The sequence below is a fragment of the Sceloporus undulatus genome, chromosome 1 (genome assembly GCF_019175285.1).
Source record: "Sceloporus undulatus isolate JIND9_A2432 ecotype Alabama chromosome 1, SceUnd_v1.1, whole genome shotgun sequence".
Classification (NCBI taxonomy): Eukaryota; Metazoa; Chordata; class Lepidosauria; order Squamata; family Phrynosomatidae; genus Sceloporus; species Sceloporus undulatus.
In genome coordinates, this window is record NC_056522.1 from 175598548 (window position 1) to 175619567 (window position 21020).

The 21020-nt window shown below is 39.7% G+C and overlaps 1 protein-coding gene across 2 annotated transcripts in view; it reads left to right on the forward strand.

The window, feature by feature from the left end:
* B3GNT2 (UDP-GlcNAc:betaGal beta-1,3-N-acetylglucosaminyltransferase 2) overlaps positions 1-11252 on the forward strand; it is a 30477-nt gene extending 19225 nt beyond the window's left edge. The window contains exon 2 of one of the 2 annotated variants that reach the window (XM_042442370.1): positions 8719-11237. In XM_042442370.1, the coding sequence (XP_042298304.1) occupies positions 8728-9921 (1194 nt within the window). In that variant the 5' untranslated portion in view covers positions 8719-8727 and the 3' untranslated portion in view covers positions 9922-11237. Of the gene's footprint in view, positions 1-8718 lie in introns of both variants that reach the window. The other variant, XM_042442378.1, reaches the window with a different exon arrangement.
* The last annotated feature ends 9768 nt before the right edge of the window (positions 11253-21020 follow it).

Below are 21020 nucleotides of genomic sequence, written 5' to 3' on the forward strand. Positions count from 1 at the left end.
ATTAAATGTGCTCAAACATTTGACAGCATGTCTAGTTTCACCTCCACCAAGATTGTCTCTGCTAGACTGCAGGATAAGGAGGGAGCAAGAAGTCATATGAGTAAGAAAACAATAAAAAGCTACAGGAAAAGATATTCCACCTCAACATTAGGAGGAACTTCGTGACAGTAAGGGCTGTTCGACAGTGGAACACACTCCCTCAGAGTCTAGTGAAGTCTCCTTCCTTGGAAGTCTTTAAACAGGATGGATGCCCCCCTGTCAGGGGTGCTTGAATTGTGACTTCCTGCATGGCAGAATGGGGTTAGATTGGATGGCTCTTGTGGTCTCTTCCAACTCTGATTCTATGAAAATAAAATTTATTATTTTTATTTTGCAGCCCCCTAAAACTGGGACTCCACACAGCTTACAATTTAAACAACCTTGTTTAAATATTTGAAGGGATGTCATATTGAGTAGGGAACAAGCTTGTTTTCTGCTGCTCCAGAGACTAGGACCCAGAACAATGGATGCAAGTTATAGGAAAAGAGATTCCACCTCAAGATTAGGAGGAACTTCCTGACAGTAAGGGCTGTTTGACAGTGGAACACACTCCCGCGGAGTGTAGTGGAGTCTCCTTCCTTGGAGGTCTTTAAGCAGAGGCTGGATGGCCATCAATTGGGGATGCTTTGATTGAGAGTTCCTGCATAGCAGGGGGGTGGACTGGATGGCCCTTGGGCTCTCTTCCAGCTTTATGGTTATATGATTCTATGACCATAATTTAAAACATACAAAAGTTAGCATTAAAATAGAATGAAACTCACCGTATTAACACTCATTAAAAGTATAAAATACAATTAAAAAAGGGAAAAGCCCTTAAAAACAGTACTGTACAGTTAAAACAGTACAACTTCCCTAGCCTATTCTTTAAAGACTTTCTGTTTTAAAAGCCTGTCTGAATAAAAAGGTTTTAGCCTGCCAACAGAAGGTCACTGAGGAGGGGGGCATTCTAGTCTCCCCGGAAAGGGATTTCCAGAGTCTAGGAGCAGCCACCAAGAAGGCTCTTCCTTGTGCTTGTGATGGTGGTGGAACTGAGAGAAGGTCTTCTACTGCGGGTCTCAAAGCTCATGCCAGTTCATACAGGGATATATGGTCTGCCAAATAGCCTGGACATGAGCCATACATGGCTTTATAGGTCACAACCAGCACTTTGAATTGTGACCAGAAACAATCTGGCAGCCAGTGAAGCTGTTTCAACAGGGGCATTGTGTGCTTTGTAACCTGCCCCAGTTAACAGTCTGGCTGCAACTCTTTGGAATAGCCGAAGTTTCTGAACACTTTTCAAAGGCAGGATTGAAAACTGACCATATATTGAAATCTGAGGTTAAAAGGGATCTGAACTTGAATCTGATGGTCCCTTTGAAATTTTTGTTGCCTTAGGAAAACCATTTGTTGTTGTGTGCCTTCAAGTTGTTTCTGCCTTAAGGCAACCCAAAGGTGAACCAATCATGGGGGCTTCTTTGCAAGATTTGTTGAGAGGAGGTTTGCCATTGCCTTCCCCTGAGGCTGAGAGTGTGATTTATCTAAGGTGACCCAGTGGATTTCATGGCCGAGCTAGGAATTGAGCCCTTGTCTCCAGAGACACACTCCAACAACTATACCACACTGGCTCTCAATACATACCCCTTTTCTTCCTTGTCCTCTAGCTGGAAGTTATTTTAGCATCATTAGCATTGAGAAGATGGTAAGGGAAGGCTAGAGAAACAGATTTTCAGTCTTTTAGGTTGTAGCAACATGTCTTCAGTAAAACATGCAAGAAAGCTTGATCTGGCCAAGAGCAGCAGTCTACTCTAGCCAATCTTACTGGACCTATGTACTATGCAAACAAGCAAGGTGTAAATAGCAGCTACCTTTAGAAGCCCCCCAGAAGCCAGAAAAAAGGGTGATGGCAGATTAGCCTGCCTCACTACTTAGCATGTTTGTTTGTTTTAAAAACATAGGTCTTTAACTCTAGACACTAAAACAGAAATCATAACAAAAGCGGAAGCGTAAGAAAGAAAGAAGTTGGCCCTGGAAGAAGGTTTTAAGAAAGTTCAAAATGTTTTTGTTTACATTTGCAAGGCTTAGCTGACCTGGTGATTTCATTTCACATGTGTATATTGTTACTTTTTAATAAAGGTTTGCAGAAATATGTTGAACTGCCCTTTCTTTGTGGGATAGGGGCCTAACTCTTAGGCCCCTTACAGACAGGCCAAAATAAAGCTGCTTCGAGTCACTTTGGAGGTATGCTGTTAAAATAATACATGCGTACTAAGAGCCCGGAAGCCGCACCAAAGCCACACTCCAGTTCTAAGGACTTGGTGCAGCTTCTGGACTTTAAAGACACATGCATCATGTAAACAGCATACCTCCAAAGTGACCCGAAGCAGCTTTATTTTGGCTGTCTGTATAGGGCCTTAGTCTTTCCATATTATTTCTACTTTTAGTACTGAATTTTCTGTTAAAGTAATGCCTAGGAACACATCTACTTTGTTAAGTGATTTGTTAGAGATATACCTTTATTTGGATTTGTGTTTGGAGCTCCAATCTGCACACATGTTAAAGCAATTTGAACCAATTATTAAAATCATAAATCAAATTAGCAAAAAGAAAGCAATTTTTCAAAGAATTTTGAAATCAGGTTTTCCTGTGGGTACTATATATATATTTCCTAATAGTGTATGGTTTTTAAGTCTTTTATCTTGTTAATTATATTCTATTTTTTAAAAAAAACAAGTGATATTAAAACAAATTTTAATATTGTAATAGTTTAATTTTATTTTAATAGTCACTTTTATATGTTTTAATTGTACTGTGCTTTGAGTCCCAATTGTGGGGGGAACATGGGATATTAACAACAACAAACAACAATTCTATTTGTTTTTCTTGCACAGTTTTCATTTCTTACTGTTGTTGTGTTCTTTCATGTAGTTTCTAATTTATGGTGGCCCTAGGCAAACCTTTTACATGGGCTTTTTTAGCAAGATTTGTTCAGAGGGGGTTTGCCTTTGCTGTCCTTTGAGATTGAGTGTGACTTACCAAGGTGACCTAGTGGGTGCCCATGATTGAGCAGGGATTCGAAACCAGGACTCCAGAGATGTAGCCCAATGTCAGGTCACTATATCATGCTCTCATACCTTCCATTTTTTTCTGCCTGTAGATGTAATAGTTTTCAAATGTTACCCTATAGCAGAGGTTGGCAGTCTTTTTTCCATGAAGGACCTCACTCATATCTGTCAACTGTTTGGGTGTCTTGTACCAGCCTAGAGCCAAAGCCACAAATGGTTGGGTCACTTCTCCACCCACCCCCCACCTTGTTCTGTTTCTCTTTTCCTGCCCAGATTTTTGCCACTAAAATAAGTCACTGTTTCCAGAGGTCTCCGCTTATTGCTTGCAGCCAACTTTATGAAAATGTGTATGGAAATATTTGGAACAGCACTGGGCATGTTAGTATTCTCTTCTTTCTAGTGTTCCATTTTGCTTCCTTTTGCTTTGGCCTAAAAGAAACAAAGCAGCCTGTGAGTGTTTGCCTGAAGTAATGGCTGGTAATTACTGTATAGACTAGAAGCTTATTTTCATCAGATGTAAATTTTTATTTACTTAGGCCACCTTTCTTGCAAAAGTGGACCCAAGGCAGCTCACAAATGAAATTCTAATCCTTGATAGTGTGTAAATAATATTAGAGAAATTATCAAAGCAATTCTGAAACCTTTAAATCAAAGTATATACGAGAGGTATTAATTCAGTTTAAACATTAACAATAAGGCTCAACATACTTATATCCAGATATTGTCATATTCACTCGGTTATTCAAGAGGACACTGCCTTGTATATTCTTTTTAAAACCAAAAATGTCTGACTTTTAAGAAATTTATTTTCTTGTTGAATTCAAAGATATAGCTGTGTTAGTCTGTAGAATCAGTATGTAGAGAGATTTTGTAGCACCTCTGAGATTAACTAAAAGAAAGAAGTTGACAGCGTGAGCTTTCGTAGACTAATGTCTACTTCCTCAAATGCCGCTGAGGAAGTAGACTGAAGTCTTCGAAAGCTCATGCTGCCAACTTCTTTCTTTCAGTTAGTCTCAAAGGTGCTACACAATTTTCTTGTTGGTTTTTAAAATCATTAGTTTCTACTTATCCTGTCTCATAAACACTGCAATATGAAATATTGATAATAGCTACATGAATGGGCATAATTTTGGGATGCCTAAGTGGTGGTGGCTGTTGTTGCAGATGTTTATTTGATAGCTTTAATTAGGTTTGTAGTACTCTCCACTCCAGTCTTTGCCTTCATGTTGTGTACATCCAACTCATCCTGCCTTAATGACTATATCCCCTTCTTCCTAAATTTGAAGTGGACCTATAAATTCCACTTCAGCATCTGCTTGCTACTCCTAGTGCATGCCAATAATGCATTGTCACGTCACGATATCCAGGGGGAAGTGGCACTGCATTTTGTACCTCAGTCTGCAGTTTCACTGGGAAAAATGAGTCAACACCAAACTGTTCCATTGTAATCTGAGGTATTAGTAAACTCAGCATTTTACTTCCTAGCCTTATTTTATAGTTCATTGACACCATCCTACTTGAACTTTATATAGCAGTTCAATATTTTGGTGAAGTTCCATAGAATATTTATTTGCTTCACTTGAGCATCTTCTTCAGCCATGTGGAATTAATAGATACAATTCTTTCCTGGCATAAATTTTCATTCATGGTCTTATTCATATTCAGAGGAACAAATGAAACCTGGAGGCTGCTTTAAGGTACAAGTGGGTAGACTCCTCAGCTATGGTCCAAACTCTTTCTTTGAGCTAGCCTGTAAAAATTGGTAAAAAGCCTGTCTTTCTTTTGCAGTTACCTTCTATGAAAATTTCATTCAGTTAATTTGTTTTTGGCCAGGTAGTCTATTTTCAGCTGACTCATTAAGGAAGTCATTCTTAGATCCTGGTCCTGATTTTGTATAAACATTTATCACTACGTAAAACTACATACATTGGTTTTGAAAGAAATTCAATCCTGCATCATAGTCTTAAAAATAATAGTTAAATATTTTATAAAGTAGTTCATATTACACTGAACTATTTCATTGAAGGTATAGTTTATTTTGAGAAATCAATATTCATAGTTACTTTTTAAATTAGATTTGTAGGCACCCACATGTCCATTTATCTGTGGCAAGTTAGAATCACCAGCAGAGAAGTTAATTGTATTTCTGCTCTTTAGTCATGCTGACTAACATTGGCAGTTGTGAGTTAAGTAGTAAGTTCTGGAAGCCTGTTTGCTAGGCTGCTTCAAACTGAATTGTATCTAGTGCAGCATGAACATGGAATCCCTCCATAACCACAGAAGCATTTTCTGAAGTTCCTTCAGCGTTTGGAAAATGTGTGTGATGGGGAAGAGACAATAGGAAAAGGGGAAATGAGGTATACAACCCAACAGATTGATTGAAAACAGCTTGTAGAACAGTGTAGAATATCTAAATAAAAAGATATTGTTGGTACATATTGCTCATTTTGTTGTAGAGATCCATTCCATCTTATAAATGTCCAGTCTTCCTTACTAACATGCCCTAGTGCCTTTTACATCTTCATCCTGAGAAGGCACTGACAATTCAGAAACACACAAGGTGCCTCTTAAGAAAGTAGTTTTTCAGCATCTTGGTACAGTAGCCCCTTGGTATCCACTGGGGTATCCAGGAACTGCCATGGATACCAAAGTCTGAATGCACAAGTCCTATTATATACAGTGGCATAGTAAAATGGTGTCCCTTATATAAAATGGCAAAGTATCTGGCTACTAGTCGAGACATCACAAGCAGAACGGATAAAGGGAGCAACAAAATCAGCATGTGATGTACTGAAATGTCCAGGGTACAGGTTGGATACAAACAGTTGCTTGACTTTTGCCAGGTACTCCCCCAGCGCCACTTCCAGCTATACTTCCTTGCATTGGATCCTAATCTTTCCGTGATCTTACAGATTGGTTTTTCAAATTGCATAGTGGACTTCAGTACTTGAAGAGGATGTGGAAAATCCTCCTGGGTTCTTAGGATCCAATGCAATTACCCAGCAAGCTTAAGACAAGCTTACATTCCTGACATTCCCCTCATTTTGTTGGTGTGTGCCTTCAAGAAGTTTCTGACTTACGATGATCTTACGGCAAACCCATCATGGGGTTTTCTTGTCAGGATTGGTTCAGAGGGAGCTTACCTTTGCCTTCTCTGAGGCTGAGAGGGTATGACTTGTCTAAGGACATTCAGTAGGTTTCCTTGCCTGAGCAGGGATTTGAATCCTGGTCTCCAGAATCATAATCCAGTGCACAAAGCACTATACAGTACCACACTGGCTTTCTTTTCCTCATTAATCTTTAATGTTTTGTACCAAGGTAACAGGATGTTTTCATTCTAATCTGCCTATTGTATTATATATATTATTTTCTCAACATTCTAAAGTCAAGTTTAAAATAGCTGTTGTTGTTACGTGGCTTGAAGTTGTTTCCGACTTATGGCAACCCTAAGACGACCCTATCATGGGGGTTTCTTGCCAAGATTTGTTCGGGGGGTGGTGGTGGTTGCTATTGTCTTCCCCTGAGGCTGAGAGCATGTGACCTGCCCAGGGTCACCCAGTGGGTTTCATAGCTGAGCCGGGAATTGAACCCTGGTTTCCAGAGTCTCTTAGTCCAACACTCAAACCACTATGACATGCTGGCTCTAAAATAGCTAGCATTTGTTTAAAGAACAAGTGCAATTTGTCGAATCAAAAGGATTGACTTCTTCCATATGTGATTATTAGTTTAGAGGCAGCTCTGCCTCTAACCCTGACCTTTTGGTGTGCTTGGTCGGGTCCCTGATATTTTGGATAGGTGGGCTTTCGTGATCATTGCTTTGCACTTTGGGATTTTGTCTCTTAGGAGATCTATCAGGACCCTACTCTTTAGCCTCTGGTTTGGATAGGATGCCTTTCTGTTCCTCCTGCAAGGCTGTTTGTGTGTATATTAGCATTTTATTTTTGCTTAATTTTATTCTTGCTTTATATAAAGCATAGAAAGTTTCACTGTTTTTATTTCTGTCTTTTGATTTTGTGGAAGCTGATTAGAACATTTTTATTGGCAGGAAAGCAGATTCTAAATATTTTAAAATAAAACTGACCAAAGGGTGAACCCTTGAATGCTATTTGCTATTAACACTTTAGGAGCATGAGTAAAAAATTAACATCTAACTATCAGTCTACAGTAGAACTGGATTTACAACTTCAAAACCAGTAATTCAACTTTTGTTGCCTTCATGTCTTCTGTGTTCTAAAATGCAAAGAACATGCCTCAGGATTCTTGTTTCTGGTTTGATCTGCTAATATTTTTCTGCTGATCTAGAGGCAGATCATACAAATTTTGGTATTATTATTTATTCTACTTTTGCTTCAACAGGTCAGTATGGTTTGCTTTGGTGGGTCTCTTCCCCAATCCCCTTTTTAGTTATTGTAATGACACAGAGAGTTAGTAAGTTAGAGACAGAAAGAGTAAGTGGCTGACTCTAATGGCTAATGTAGTGATTTGAATCCTAGTCTCTCTTGCTGAGACCTAAGCATCTGCTATGTCACATTGGCTCCAGTCTGAGTTCTTTAACAAGCAGTAAGGATACTGTATCATAGCTATAGGAGATGACTTTATATATCTCTCCTGCCCCCCCCATCACACATGTCATGGTATGTGCATGTGTGTGTCTCTTGAATCATATAAAAGTATGAGCAAATAAGGAAAGCACTCATTCTGAGTCTATTATATTAGAATTGAATTTACACAATTTCAAGCTTGTACATAGAACCCTGAAGGGGTAATTAAAAGCATACCCCCTTGTATATATTTGAGTTGGTACTGATGGATAAAAAGCATGTACAGTATCAAGACAGCATTTGTGTTTAAATGAGCACTGGATTTCACATTTTATTGCAGTAGCTATGCACTATTTTTTCCAATTATTAGCAAAGGCAATATTGTATAATTAGCCACGCACATAAATGAAGGTTTACAGATCTTTTTTCAAGCATCCCTTTTCATATTGAAAAGAAAACATAGTCAATAAACTAATCATACAGAGCCAAGGTAATGTAAGGTCAGACTATAGTCTAACCATTTGCACTCTCAGTGAAAGTGATTACTGACCTTTGGAATATGCCAACATGCCAACAAGGTGGTTCCATTCTGGAGAACATTCAGAAATATTGTGGAACATCTTAGCAGCTGTACATCCATTAACTGAATATATTTGTAGTTTTTCCACATGCTGCAATATGGTAATATGAACACTTTAGAATGGATACAGCTAGCCCTTTCATTTTGTATGTCAGAAAGAGACATTGAACAAGATTAGTGTATCTGGTGAATTATGGTAATGGTTATTTAAAACTAGCTGACTTGTTCTCTTATTCAGATAGGAGCATGCTTTCTGAAGTGATGAGTATTAAAGAGATCTTCATGTTTTCCCTACTTTGAGACTATTGTTATCCTTTTAAAAAAGAACTTTTATTCATAAGATTTGCTACAGGCAGCTTGCATGTTAGCATCTTTGGGATCTCTTATGAGACTTTGTTTTTGCTGATCTTTGCATCCTTCCAGATACACATTTATGCATTTTTAAAATCTGGAACAACATTTTAATATACTATTACATGTTTTTCTAATTTTCATGGTACTTTCTGTTTTCCAGATATGAGACATGAGTGTTGGACGCAGAAGACTAAAGTTGCTGGGAATTCTGATGATGGTCAATTTCTTTATATATGTGATTGTGGAAGTCTCAAAGAGCAGTGGCCAAGAGAAAAATTCAAAAAGCCACGTTATATTACCAGTCAACACATTTTGGAAAAAGTTTACTCCTCACAAGGCCTATTGGAATAAACAGCAGCAGAAGTTGGAATACTTGTATAATCCTATTCTTGCTTTGCTTTTCAACATGACTGTGGAAGAAAGGTTATCTTCTAATGGTAGCTTTTCAAACTTCTGTGATCCCGACCCATTTGTAGCTTCAGAACTTGATGGTTTTGAAAACTTGCCAGATCGATTTAAAGATTTCTTTCATTATTTGAGGTGTAGAAATTACTCTTTATTAATGGACCAACCACACAAGTGCAAACATAAACCTTTTCTGCTTCTGGCTATCAAATCACTCATTCCTCATTTTGATAGAAGACAAGCAATTCGAGAGTCTTGGGGAAAAGAAATTAAATCTGGAGACATAACTATTGTAAGAGTCTTCCTGTTAGGCCAGACTCCTCCAGAGGATAATTATCCTGATCTCTCGGCTATGTTGAAATTTGAAAGTGAAACCCACCAAGACATTCTTCTGTGGAACTACAGAGACACTTTCTTCAATTTGACTTTGAAAGAGGTATTGTTTTTGAAATGGGTCAATAATACTTGTCCAGATGCCCAGTTTATTTTTAAGGGAGATGATGATGTTTTTGTGAATACTCATCAGATCCTGGATTACTTGAAAAGTTTAACCAAGGAAAAAGCCAAAGACTTGTTCATAGGTGATGTTATCAAACATGCGGGACCTCATCGTGATAAGAAAGTGAAGTACTATATTCCTGAAAGTATTTATGAAGGTTCTTATCCTCCATATGCAGGAGGCGGTGGGTTTCTCTATTCTGGTGAACTAGCGTTAAGATTAATCAACATATCTGATGAAGTCCTTCTCTATCCTATTGATGATGTCTATATTGGAATGTGCCTTCAGAAACTTGGGCTTGCTCCAGAAAATCACAAAGGCTTCAAAACGTTTGATATTGAAGAGAAGCAAAGGAATAATATTTGTTCATACACAAACCTTATGTTGGTCCACAGCAGGAAACCTCAAGAAATTATTAAGATTTGGACAAACTTGCAGGATCCACATTTAAGTTGTTAAGTATATCTGTCTAAAAGCTCTTTCCAAATTTCAGTTTAAATTTTTGGCTTAATGATTAGTATACTCACTTCATTTGGTGGCTTGTTTTATAAACCAAAAGTAGCTAAAAACAGTCTGACCAGTACCACTTAAAGCGAGACTGCATTAATAGCAGTGCACACCATGAGGATATGGCATGAAAAAATACTGTACTTAACTTTCAACTGTCACACTCTCAGTGTTTTCACAGAATAAAATGTGGAAAAATCATAGCCCTTAGACATTGTGATGAACTAATTATTGATCAAATGATTAGTTACCCTGTGATATTGGTTATGTTGTTTTCTAGTGCTAGTAAGTAATTGTGGTGGTAGAATCAACACACTGTTCAACTTATTTACCATTATCTAGAAGACACCGTTGTAACTCAAATTTGAGGAAAATAACATCATAAATAAACATGATGAATAGTTACTGGAATATAATTTTTTAAAACCAGCATTTTGTTAAATATGATGGAGGCAATTATGCAGTCTATATATGACAGTGCATTTGAAAGGACAGATGAGTCATGTATCTGTTGCTGAGAATTGTAAAGCTTAAGCTAGAATTGTGACTTGGAAAGTGATTTTTTTTTCCTTTCTGTTGGATTCACTAATAGAAAAACATTTTAGCCTTTTAAATTGGTATCAAATATGCACAGTCTGTTTTATTTACACATTTGGCTTAACATTTTGTTTGCTGCTGTATTTTATATTGTTTGTGTTTTTTTTTAAATGGCAACTTAACACAATTTAACACATGAAGAACTTAATTTTTTCAGAAATTCTTTTGGCTTGTTCTAAAGGCTAGGATTGCAGCCTCATGAAAATGTGGTGATTATTCAAATCTAAATTTTTTAAGTGAATCCTAAAATGTCAAGGAATAAATCCTAGAATACTATAATTCCTACCTGCCATATCTTTGTGTTACATCAAACAATTATTCAAAACAGTGACTGCTGTCTTTATCTATGTAGAAGTGCCTGTATTTATTGTTCAGATTGAAGACCAAAACAGTTTCTTAAATATATTTAAGAAGTATTTGTATAGTGTTGTCAGTCATATTTAAAGAGAGTACACTATTTTAAATGTGTTGAAATATAAATTGTTAAATAAAGTTAATTGTTTTTCAATTTGAAAATTTTAATCTATTTGTTTTCCAATTTGGTACCTCCTTATGTTTATATTCTGCACAATTCTAAATAAGCATTTACTAACTGAACACAGACACCCACTGGATGAACATGAGCAAGTCTCACTCTCTCAGCCTCAGTGGAAGGCAAGAACAAACCTCCTCTGGACAAATCTCAAGTAAAACTTGTGATAAGGTTGCCTTATATACCATACAAATCCTTGGATGCAGAGACCAAGAGACTCAGTGTTATTAAAGTAAACAAAGGAAGAATAACATTCCAAAAGGAAATAGAAGCAAGATGGAATATGATCTTCCTTCTCTTCCTCCTATATGTGAAGACCCTAATTCACAAAAGTTATATGAGACCTTTTGTCAGACGAATTTCATCCTATCACTATATTTAATATTCTGTTCCTTCAAATAGATAATAGACTGAAGAATAAACAGACATGTGATGGACAACTTCTTCGTGGTCTCTGTGCCTCACACAATAGATTTGCACCTGCACAGAGTTCTCATTCAGAAGCTGAAAAGCTGAGCAGATTGGCAGGAGGCCCTGTTCACTCCCGTGTGTTGAGTATGCCCAATCCCGCCAATCTAGCTCCACCTCCAGTTCTCCTTCATCCAAGAGAAACACTCCTTTCGGATTGCTCCTTAGCTGAGTCCTCTCATGTATGGTAGATTCCATTTTGTGTGTGTGTGTGATTATCTTTATTTTTTCTTCTGAGTATTGCCCTTGCAGAGTTTCAAAGCAAGTTTTACTGTGTTTTCTTGCCAGGACAGGTGCTTCACTTCTAGGCCTCCTATAGCCTCCAATTCTTTATTTAAGCCCTGCGTTGATTGTAATTATAAGGTTCCCCTCCTTGATGGATATTCTAAACGCCTCTTTTGCATGGGTGAGGGCCACGTCACCGAGCGTCCCATCTGCTGCTCTTTTACCAATACGACACTTCACAACAGAATCTTTTTTGTTGGGAGCGCTCCCTTTCAGTTGCTCAAAAATCCTCTTCTCAGGTTGACCCTCTGGCTTTGGTGCCCATCTTCAAACTTCCGAGGATCCCAAAGATCTCCAAACCATCAACTCTGGCAATGATGCTGGGCTCAGCGTTGACCCCCTCGACACTAAAGGCCTTAACATCTACGGTACCTGCCTCGACACCGAACCTCTTGACACCGGGCACATTGGAGCCTGTTCCCTTGATGTCAAGGGCAACAGCATCTGCTGCCCAGTCTCCTCCATTGCAAGAGGTTCCTTCTGCCTTTCAGGCAAAACAACCTCAAAGACCAAAAAGAGCCCTGAAGTCTCGGGTGCCTGTGACATTGAAAAATATAAGAAGAAGCACAAGTCTAAGGTTTCTCTTACAACCACTGCGTCTTTGGCCTCGATGTTGGCTTCGACCTCCATGCTGGCCTCGACAGTAGCAACAGCCTTGGAGACTACTATGGCTTTCTTGCAACCAGTACCATTGGCAGCTTTACAGCCCCTCATCACTGTTTCAGACTCGACATTGGGATTTTTGACATCTTTGAGTGCTCCATTACTACCTGGCTTGATACTCACTGCATCCTTGCCGCCAATGGTCTCTCAACTGCCAGTTTCAGTACTATCGCAGATATTTGCCTCTCCGGCTTGGGCTTATAGGCTTTCCCTCTTGACTTCTGCCCCTTGACACCGTGATGCTTCTCTGGCTCAGTCTCACAGATTTCCAACATGATCTAGAGACCGAGTTGAGTTGTCTGTGTCTTCTTGACACTACTTTCGAGACTCGCCATATACCTCGGCATTGTATATTGGTCGATATTGAGCCAAAAAATACTGGAGAGAACGCCCTTCCTCCTACCAGTCTTACATTCCTTCTTACAGAGATTGTTACCACCATAGGCAGCCGCACTATGACTCTCCCTCTTGATCTCGATCCCAGTCTCCATGCCGTGTTCATAAATCTCAGCTTCATTATGTTGCCACCAGAGTGGCTTCACCTTTGCTTCACACTACTGCTACAGTCTCTCAACCTCCTGCATCTCTGGTTCAGTCAGTGCCTGCAGCTCAGATTCCACTGTCAACATCAATCATGGCACCTATCCCTGCCATCGTTCCAATTGTGTCTTCAATGTCAGTGTCTCAACCTATGCCTCCTCCTGCTGTTACACAGGTTATCAATTTGTTACACCCTCCATCCCTCAGCAATCTATGGAGGAATCTGCTTATGACACAGAAATGTCACCTGCTTCACCTTCTCCTATTATTGACTCCCCTCAGGAAGAAGTTGAAGACACCACACCTAAATCCCCAAATGATGTTTTCTCAGATGTGGTCCAGAGGATGGCTCGGGCTATAGGGCTTCAGGTTGATGTTGCCCCCAAGCCGGCGAGAGATTCTGTATTTCAAATAGTCAATACCACTGCAGCTGTTCTATCCTTTTTGGTCTCATTGTCTGATGTCATGAATCTTTCTTGGCTGTAGCCCTCTTCTGTACCGCCAACTTCAAGGAAGCTAGAAGGCCTATTGATACAGTTATCAGTCCAACCCAATACTGCACCTTATCTCTTCACCCACCCTACTCCTAATGCTCTAGTGGTTGAGGCTACCTTCAAATCCTATGGCAAAACCCATTTTACTCCAGTGGACAAGGAGGGCAGATATCTTGACATCTTTGGCCAGCACTTCTGTTCTTCGGTTGCCCCTTCTCCCAAGGTGGGTAACATGCAGGCTTGCATGGGTGCCTGCCAAAAAAAATTGTGGGATAAGATTCTTCAAGAAGAAGAGAAAGTGGCTGATTTTTACACAAAGGCTTTCTCCAAGTTTTCAACTGCCATCTCATCATTTTTCCAAACTTTGCTGCTTTTACAACAACGGGTGTCAAATCACCACAGATACCTGGATACTTACCATTGTGCATCTGGGTTGCCATAGAGTTTAAAAGTACTCCACTTCTAGATGGCTTTCGCTTTATTCGGTCTTCCCCTCCTCTCCAAGAGGAGATTCCTCCTTTCTCGATAAAGGTGCCATTCAACGCATCCCAGACAAATGCAAAATGGACGGTTATTTTCCAGGTATTTCATGGTGCCGAAGGGAGATAGCAGCCTTTGCCCTATACTCCATCTAAGGGGTGTCAACCACTACATCACGCCAAACACCTTGGGCAGTGTTTTTATTCAGTTCGTTTGAAGACTTTATATACAATCCAGTGCCTCTCAGGATTATTGGCTGTGAATCTATTAAACTGACAATTAACAGAGGAAGAAAATAGGGATGTCCCCTATCACCACTTTGAATGGTTACTGCATTTGGAACCCTTGGTAGAAAAAAATTAAGAAAAAGCTCTAAAATATAAGGTTTTTAAATTGGAAAAAACCAACATAACATTTAGCTTCTTTGCAGATGATATAGCTCTATTTGTACTATAACCATAAAAAGAAGCCCCTGACATTACAAGAGTTAAATTTGTATGATTCTCTGGCTGGTTTACAGATACATTTTCACAAATCAGAAGCACTATGCACAGTGGGCCCTTGTTATCTACAGGAGTTTGGTTTCAGGAGTCTCCATGGATAACAAAATCCATGAATGCTCAAGTAACATTAAATACAACGGCATAACAAAATGGTGTCACTTATATAAAATGGCAAATCAGGGTTTAATTTAGTAGCAAAATATAATACTAGAATGAAGGGTGTATAACATAACCTTTATGTAACAGCTTTTAAGTATATCATTTAATAGTACTGCTGGATTAAAATTGATATGGGAACAGGATCTAACTTGTATTTTAGAAGATCGAGAATGGCAGTAAATTTGGTCATCTCATCTAATGAAATCAGTATTGGTCCATAATAGAGAATGCATGCTTAAAATGGTATATTACTCCAGTAACATTGGCATGTACATCTAATAAAAATACTTGATTATGCTGGAGAAATTGTGGTTTGGTAGGGTCCTGTCTTCATACATGGTGGGATTATCCAGTGATACAAGGATTCTGGCAGGATATACAATCAGAAATTAGCCAGATGATGGAGTACCATATCACCCTTAATCTGGGAATGGGACTACTAAATTAATTTAGGGGTAGAAATGAGGAAATAATACATAAATACTTGTTTTCTTTTCTATTATTAGCAGCCTGGCAGGTTATTGCTAGCAATTGGAGGACTCCTGCAGCACCTAGCTTAAACCTGTGAAATAAAAAGATTTAGAATTCAGTATTGCCAGAAAAACTGACATTGCAAGTTGCTGGCATTTTGCTGTTTCTTTTGGGCCTGGAAAAATGCCGGATAGGGGCCACAATGTGTGGTTGCTGTGGCCTTGGTCTGGCAAGTAAAGAGGTGGCTTAAAGCCGCTCCTTTAGAGTTGTCTGTTTTCAGCCTAAGACAGACAAAAAAACCAAAATATCTTCGAAACAATATGGTTCCCATTTATTTCTTGTATGGATAAAAATAATGAAGAAAGAAGCCATATTCCACTGACATGTGGTCCATCTGGAAAGGACTAACCTAATAAAACAATTACAAAGGTAGTCACCTGGCTTTCCAAGACCAGAAAGACAGCTAGAGGCCAGGAAAGGTTTGAGAGGAATAGGCGCACAACTGTTCCTCTTCCTGCGCCTTTCGTGGCCTGCAGCTGCCTCCAGAGAGGCAGCTGGAGGCTGGGAAAAGTTGGGAAGGAAGAGGAAAAGGCACATGCGCCTGTTCCACCTTCTCTCCACCAGATGCTGGGCCAAATGGCATTGCGTCTCATCTCTAGCACATGTGCCACAGCTTCGCCATCGCGGAACTAGACATTTCCTGAGAAGCTTGAAAATATGTACGTACTACATTTGGTATTTCTGAGTTCTGCTATTGCTGCAACATGTGCACTTGGAAAATATCTAATCAAGACAATTGTGTTCAGGTGTCTTACATAAGGTCCTTACAGGCCTTTAGCAACCTATTGCTCCCCTGATACACATTTAGTGATGAAGAAACACTAATTCCAAGTTCTTCACTTTTTCAATAGTCTTCACCAACAGAAAACATGCCTGCATGATCCTCAACAATAACATCCCTTCAAGTATTTAAATAGGATTATCATATCACCTCCTAACCTTCTCCAAGCTAAACATCCCCAGCTCCCTAAGTCTCTCCTCATAAGGCATGGTTTCCAGATCCTTCACCATTTTGATTGTCCTCTAGACATGCTCCTACTTGTCAATATCCTTTTTGAATTGTGGTTCCCAGACCAAAGCAAAATAGAGTGGCACTACTGCTCCCTTTGATGTAGATGCTATACTTCTATTGATGTAGCCTAGAATTGTATTGGCCTTTTTAGCACCTGTATCACACTGTTTACTCATGTTCAACCTGTGGTCTACTAGGACTTTTATTCTGTGCTTTGATTCAGTGTCCCTGCATGGCAGGGGGTTGGACTTGATGGCCCTTGTGATCTCTTCCAATTCTATGATTGTAAAGTGGGATACAGACCACCCCAAAAGGGCAGTCTGCCGCCTCCTCCTTTTCCGCCGGCGGGAAACCACAGCGGATAAACCGTGCGGTTTCCCACCAGCAGAAAAAGAACCCGTAAAAAATGGGTTCTTTTTCTGTCACACTTGTGATGCCCAAGTGCCATCCATCACATCAAAATGGTGGCACCCGTGTGTGCAGGGCGCCGCCATTTTGACGTACGGAATACATACTAGGGTTAGAGAGCGTCTGAATGGTGCACACTCCCTAACCCTAGTACCACTGCCATCGCCCCGCCACATTTTGCCTGTCTGTAATGGGCCTAAGTTCAAAATAAATAAATAAACTTAAGATTCCAGTCCAAATCCAGTTCTTAGTTCCAACTACAGTAGACCCAGTGAATCAATGGGAATTTCTTAAGCCAACACTGGACTTTCATTATGCATTCAATGTACATGTACAGTTCTCCTTTTGTATAAAAGCATAAGTGAAAAGGAGTGGTGATGGTGAGATTTTTTTTCTCAACTCAAATATTGTAAATCCTCCCCTTATGAGCCTTAAGTTGAAATCCTCAGTGTATCAAAAACTTGACTGAATGACCATGATAAGTAATTACTCCATCATAATCCTTCCTATCAGATATGCTGTTGCTATAGATTGGAATAGTCCTGTGTTTCCAGTCCTGAACTTCTTGAAGATGGGTAGGATACAAATATGATATATAAACAGTGAACACAAACACAGTAATAAGCTCCCAATAAATCAAATGGATGTAATGACATAATTCAGAGGCATTTAAATTCTGTTGCCAAAGACAATCTCTCCTAATAGAAAGCAGATGCTTCAAATTTGGTAACATTCCAAGCCATGCTATCATTTTGAAAAATGAAGTTTATGAGACAAGCAAAGTACCTAATTTTCAAAATGCATGGCTAGTCCAATCTCATGTATTTGCACAGAAATCCTAGTAGTGGGGAATACCCCCAAGGTGACTTCATTCTCAATGAAATGCAGTTTTCTGGCCTTGTAGTTTTTATTCTGTTTTTGGATTGTTTTTCAACAAAACACTTGACAACTTTTTAAAATTTCCTTTTATTAAAAAAAAGGGGTTGATTGTATGCAAGGAAACTATCACTATATACAAAGTATACAATATACTAGGTCTGGACAATTGATATACTGTAGTCTACTTCTTTGAATCTTGATTAAAGGCCAGGTCTTACTGAAATAAGAACCAGTGCAGTGCTTTGAGCACTGGACTACCATTCTGCAGACCAGAATTTGAATCCCTGTTCAACTGTAGAAACACACTGGGTGACTTTGGACAAATCATACACTCTCAGCCTCAGATGAAGGCAAAGCCCCCTCTGAACAAATCTTGCCAAGAAAACTCTGTGATAGGGTTGCTTGAGGGTTGCCATAAGTCTGAAATGACTTGAAGCCACACAACAACACTTACTGAAACTTTTCAGTTGTTCCTCCATCTCCCTTTGAGTCTTTTAAAGCATTTTATTCATACTGTAAAGCAGAAGTGGGCAACTGTAAATTTACAGCGCTTCATAAATAAAGGTTAATAATAATAATAATAATGTTGTAGCAGATGTTCCTGAAGTATGTTGCACAGATAAGGAAAAATGCTCCCTGAGAGCCAGCATGGCATAGTGGTTTGACCATTGGACTGCAACTCTGTAGACCAGGGGTAGGCAACCTGCGGCCCGCGGGCCGGATGCGGACTGGCGAGGCCTTGGGACCAGACCCAGCCCGGTCCTGCCGCCGATTGCCGCCGGGGCCTTTGGGGGGCAATTGTCTATAGAAGCCTCAGAAACAGGTATTTATATTAACATTTTTGAAAAAATCAGCAATTTTTTTCACATGTCCTCCATTTTTTAAAACAGAGTGTCCTCCATTTGAAAATTTTGTCCTACATTTGTCCCAGTGTGTGTGTGTGTGTGTGTGTGTGTATATATATATATATATATATATATATATTATATAATATATATAAAATTTTTTATTTTTGGCCTCCCCCCCCCAGTTGTCTGAGGGACAGCAAACTGGCCCCCGGCTCAAAAAGGTTGCCTACCCCTGCTGTAGACTAGGGTTCAATTCCTGCCGGGCTATAAAACTCACGGCAAGTCACAATGTTGTAAACCGCACGGATCAGTTCGCCACAGGGCAGTATATAAATAAAAATTTATTATTATATTATATTATTATTATTATTATATCACATACAGTGGTACCCCGGGATACGAAATCACCGCGTTACGAAATTTCCGGGATACGAAAAAATTACATAGAAAAAAACTGTTCCGGGTTACGTTTTTTTTTTCGGCTTATGAAAAAATTTTTGGTGCTTTTTGGTGCTTTTTCGCAAGAAATCGCGGCTTTCTAGCGCTAGCTGCTATGGGCTTTTTTGGGTTGCGAAATCTTTCGGGTTACGAACGGCGCCGCGGAACGAATTAAATTCGTAACCCGGGGTACCACTGTACTCTCAGGGAAGGCAGTGGCTGAACAAATCTTGCCAAGAAAACCCCATGATAGGGTTGGCTTAGGTTCACTATAAGTCAGAAATAACTTGAAGGCACGCAACAGCAACAACAACAATGCAGCAACTTCTAAAATGGGATTCTTGCCATTAACACTTAAATCATGGACAGGTGCTCTAAAAGAGGGATGGGGGAGCCCCGCAGGGGTTTAGGTGTCCAACTTCCATCAAACCCACCCAGGATGCCCAAATAGTAAAGGAGTGTGAGAGATGCAGGTCAAAAAGTCTGGAGGGCCCAAGGCATCCCAACTCTGCTCTAAATTCATAATTGTACAGTTTCCTTCCAGTCATGTATATAAAAGCCCAGGAGGCCTGCCAACTCACAAGAGGTTATGTGAATCCATGGAGAATTGTGCTGAGAATGGTCCTTTGCATGATTCCCTTAGGGGGAACAATGCATTCCAGAAAGGTCTTCTGGGATCATTGTTTTCCAAGGAATGGCAGCTACTCTAAATTTCCCAATAAAGACAGGAAGTGGGTGCAGATTTTGCTCTCATCTACTGCATCAGCTGTGAGAGGAAATAGCTCATTTAGCACTAAAAGCCATATCTTAGTATTACAGTACTGGGAACAGACAATTGAGGCAGGACTTCCAGTTGCCTCCTTTCCAACTAAACTGTGGGTATTTGGATAAGCACTGAAGCAGTTTAGAAAAACAGGATTGTGAAAGAATGCAGAATCATCTGCAATAATATATCATTTAAAGAAAAGGAAGTATTATAAAATAAGTTCCTCATCTGCAGAGTTTTATTTTAAGTCACCTCATCTGTGCTGGGTGGGGTGCCAGCATTTGCAAAACCGTCAAGCTCCCTTCACACACAGCTGAGACATTTCAAACTGCTCCCACAGCATGCATTCTACTACTACATATAATGGCGTCACACATTATTATTATTGTTGTTGTTGTTGTTGTTGTTGTCGTACCTGAAGCAGGAATCTGCTTCAAGACCATCAAGAAACGTTCTGAATCATATATCCTCTGCAACTCAGGGTGACCAGACATCGTAACTGCAAAGGAGGACAAGGCACTACAAAATGTAGAACATTCAGGAAAGATGTAGGACATTCCAAAATAAAAGCTAAAAACTCATATAAATATATATTCATGCTTCTTAGTCATGCTCAAAACGTAAAACATTTTTTAATTCTTCCTGGAGACAAGGCTGAAATGTAGGACCTGGTGCCACTTCTTGTTGTATGCAATCCTGTTTGAAATACTATTTGCTGTTGATTCTATGAGTGAAGCAATTCACTTGATTGTTGATTGAACTCATTTTGGGGAAACTGCCTGGGAGATTTTGCTGTGTTCTTCAAATAGTACTGCTGGAAGTGGTGCACCTTCCGACTTGGAAACCCCTACTGACTGTTGCCCATGAATTCTTGACACAACAAACATAGAATCATAGAGTTGGAAGAGACCATAAGGGCCATCCAGTCCAACCCCATTCTGTCATGCAGGAACTCTCAATCAAAACATCCCCAACAGATGGCCATCCAGCCTCTGCTTAAAGACCTCCAAAGAAGGAGACTCCACTACACTCCGAGGGAGTTTGTTCCACTGTCGAACAGCCCTTACTGTTAGGAGGTTCCTCCTAATGTTGAGGTGGAATCTCTTTTCCTGGAGCTTGCATCCATTGTTCTGGGTCCTAGTCTCCAGAGCAGCAGAAAACAAGCTTGCTCCCTCTTCAGTATAACATCCCTTCAAGTATTTAAACAGGGCTATCATATCACCTGTTAACTTTCTCTTCTCCAGGCTAAACATCCCCAGCTCCCTGAGTCGTTCCTCATAGGGCATGCTTTCCAGACCCTTCACCATTTTAGTCTTCCTCCTTTGGACATGCTCCAGTTTCTCATTGTCCTTTCTGAATTGTGGTGCCCAAAACTGGACACAATATTCCAGATGAGGCCTGACCAAAGCAGAACAGAGTGGCACTATTACTTCCCTTGATCTAGACAC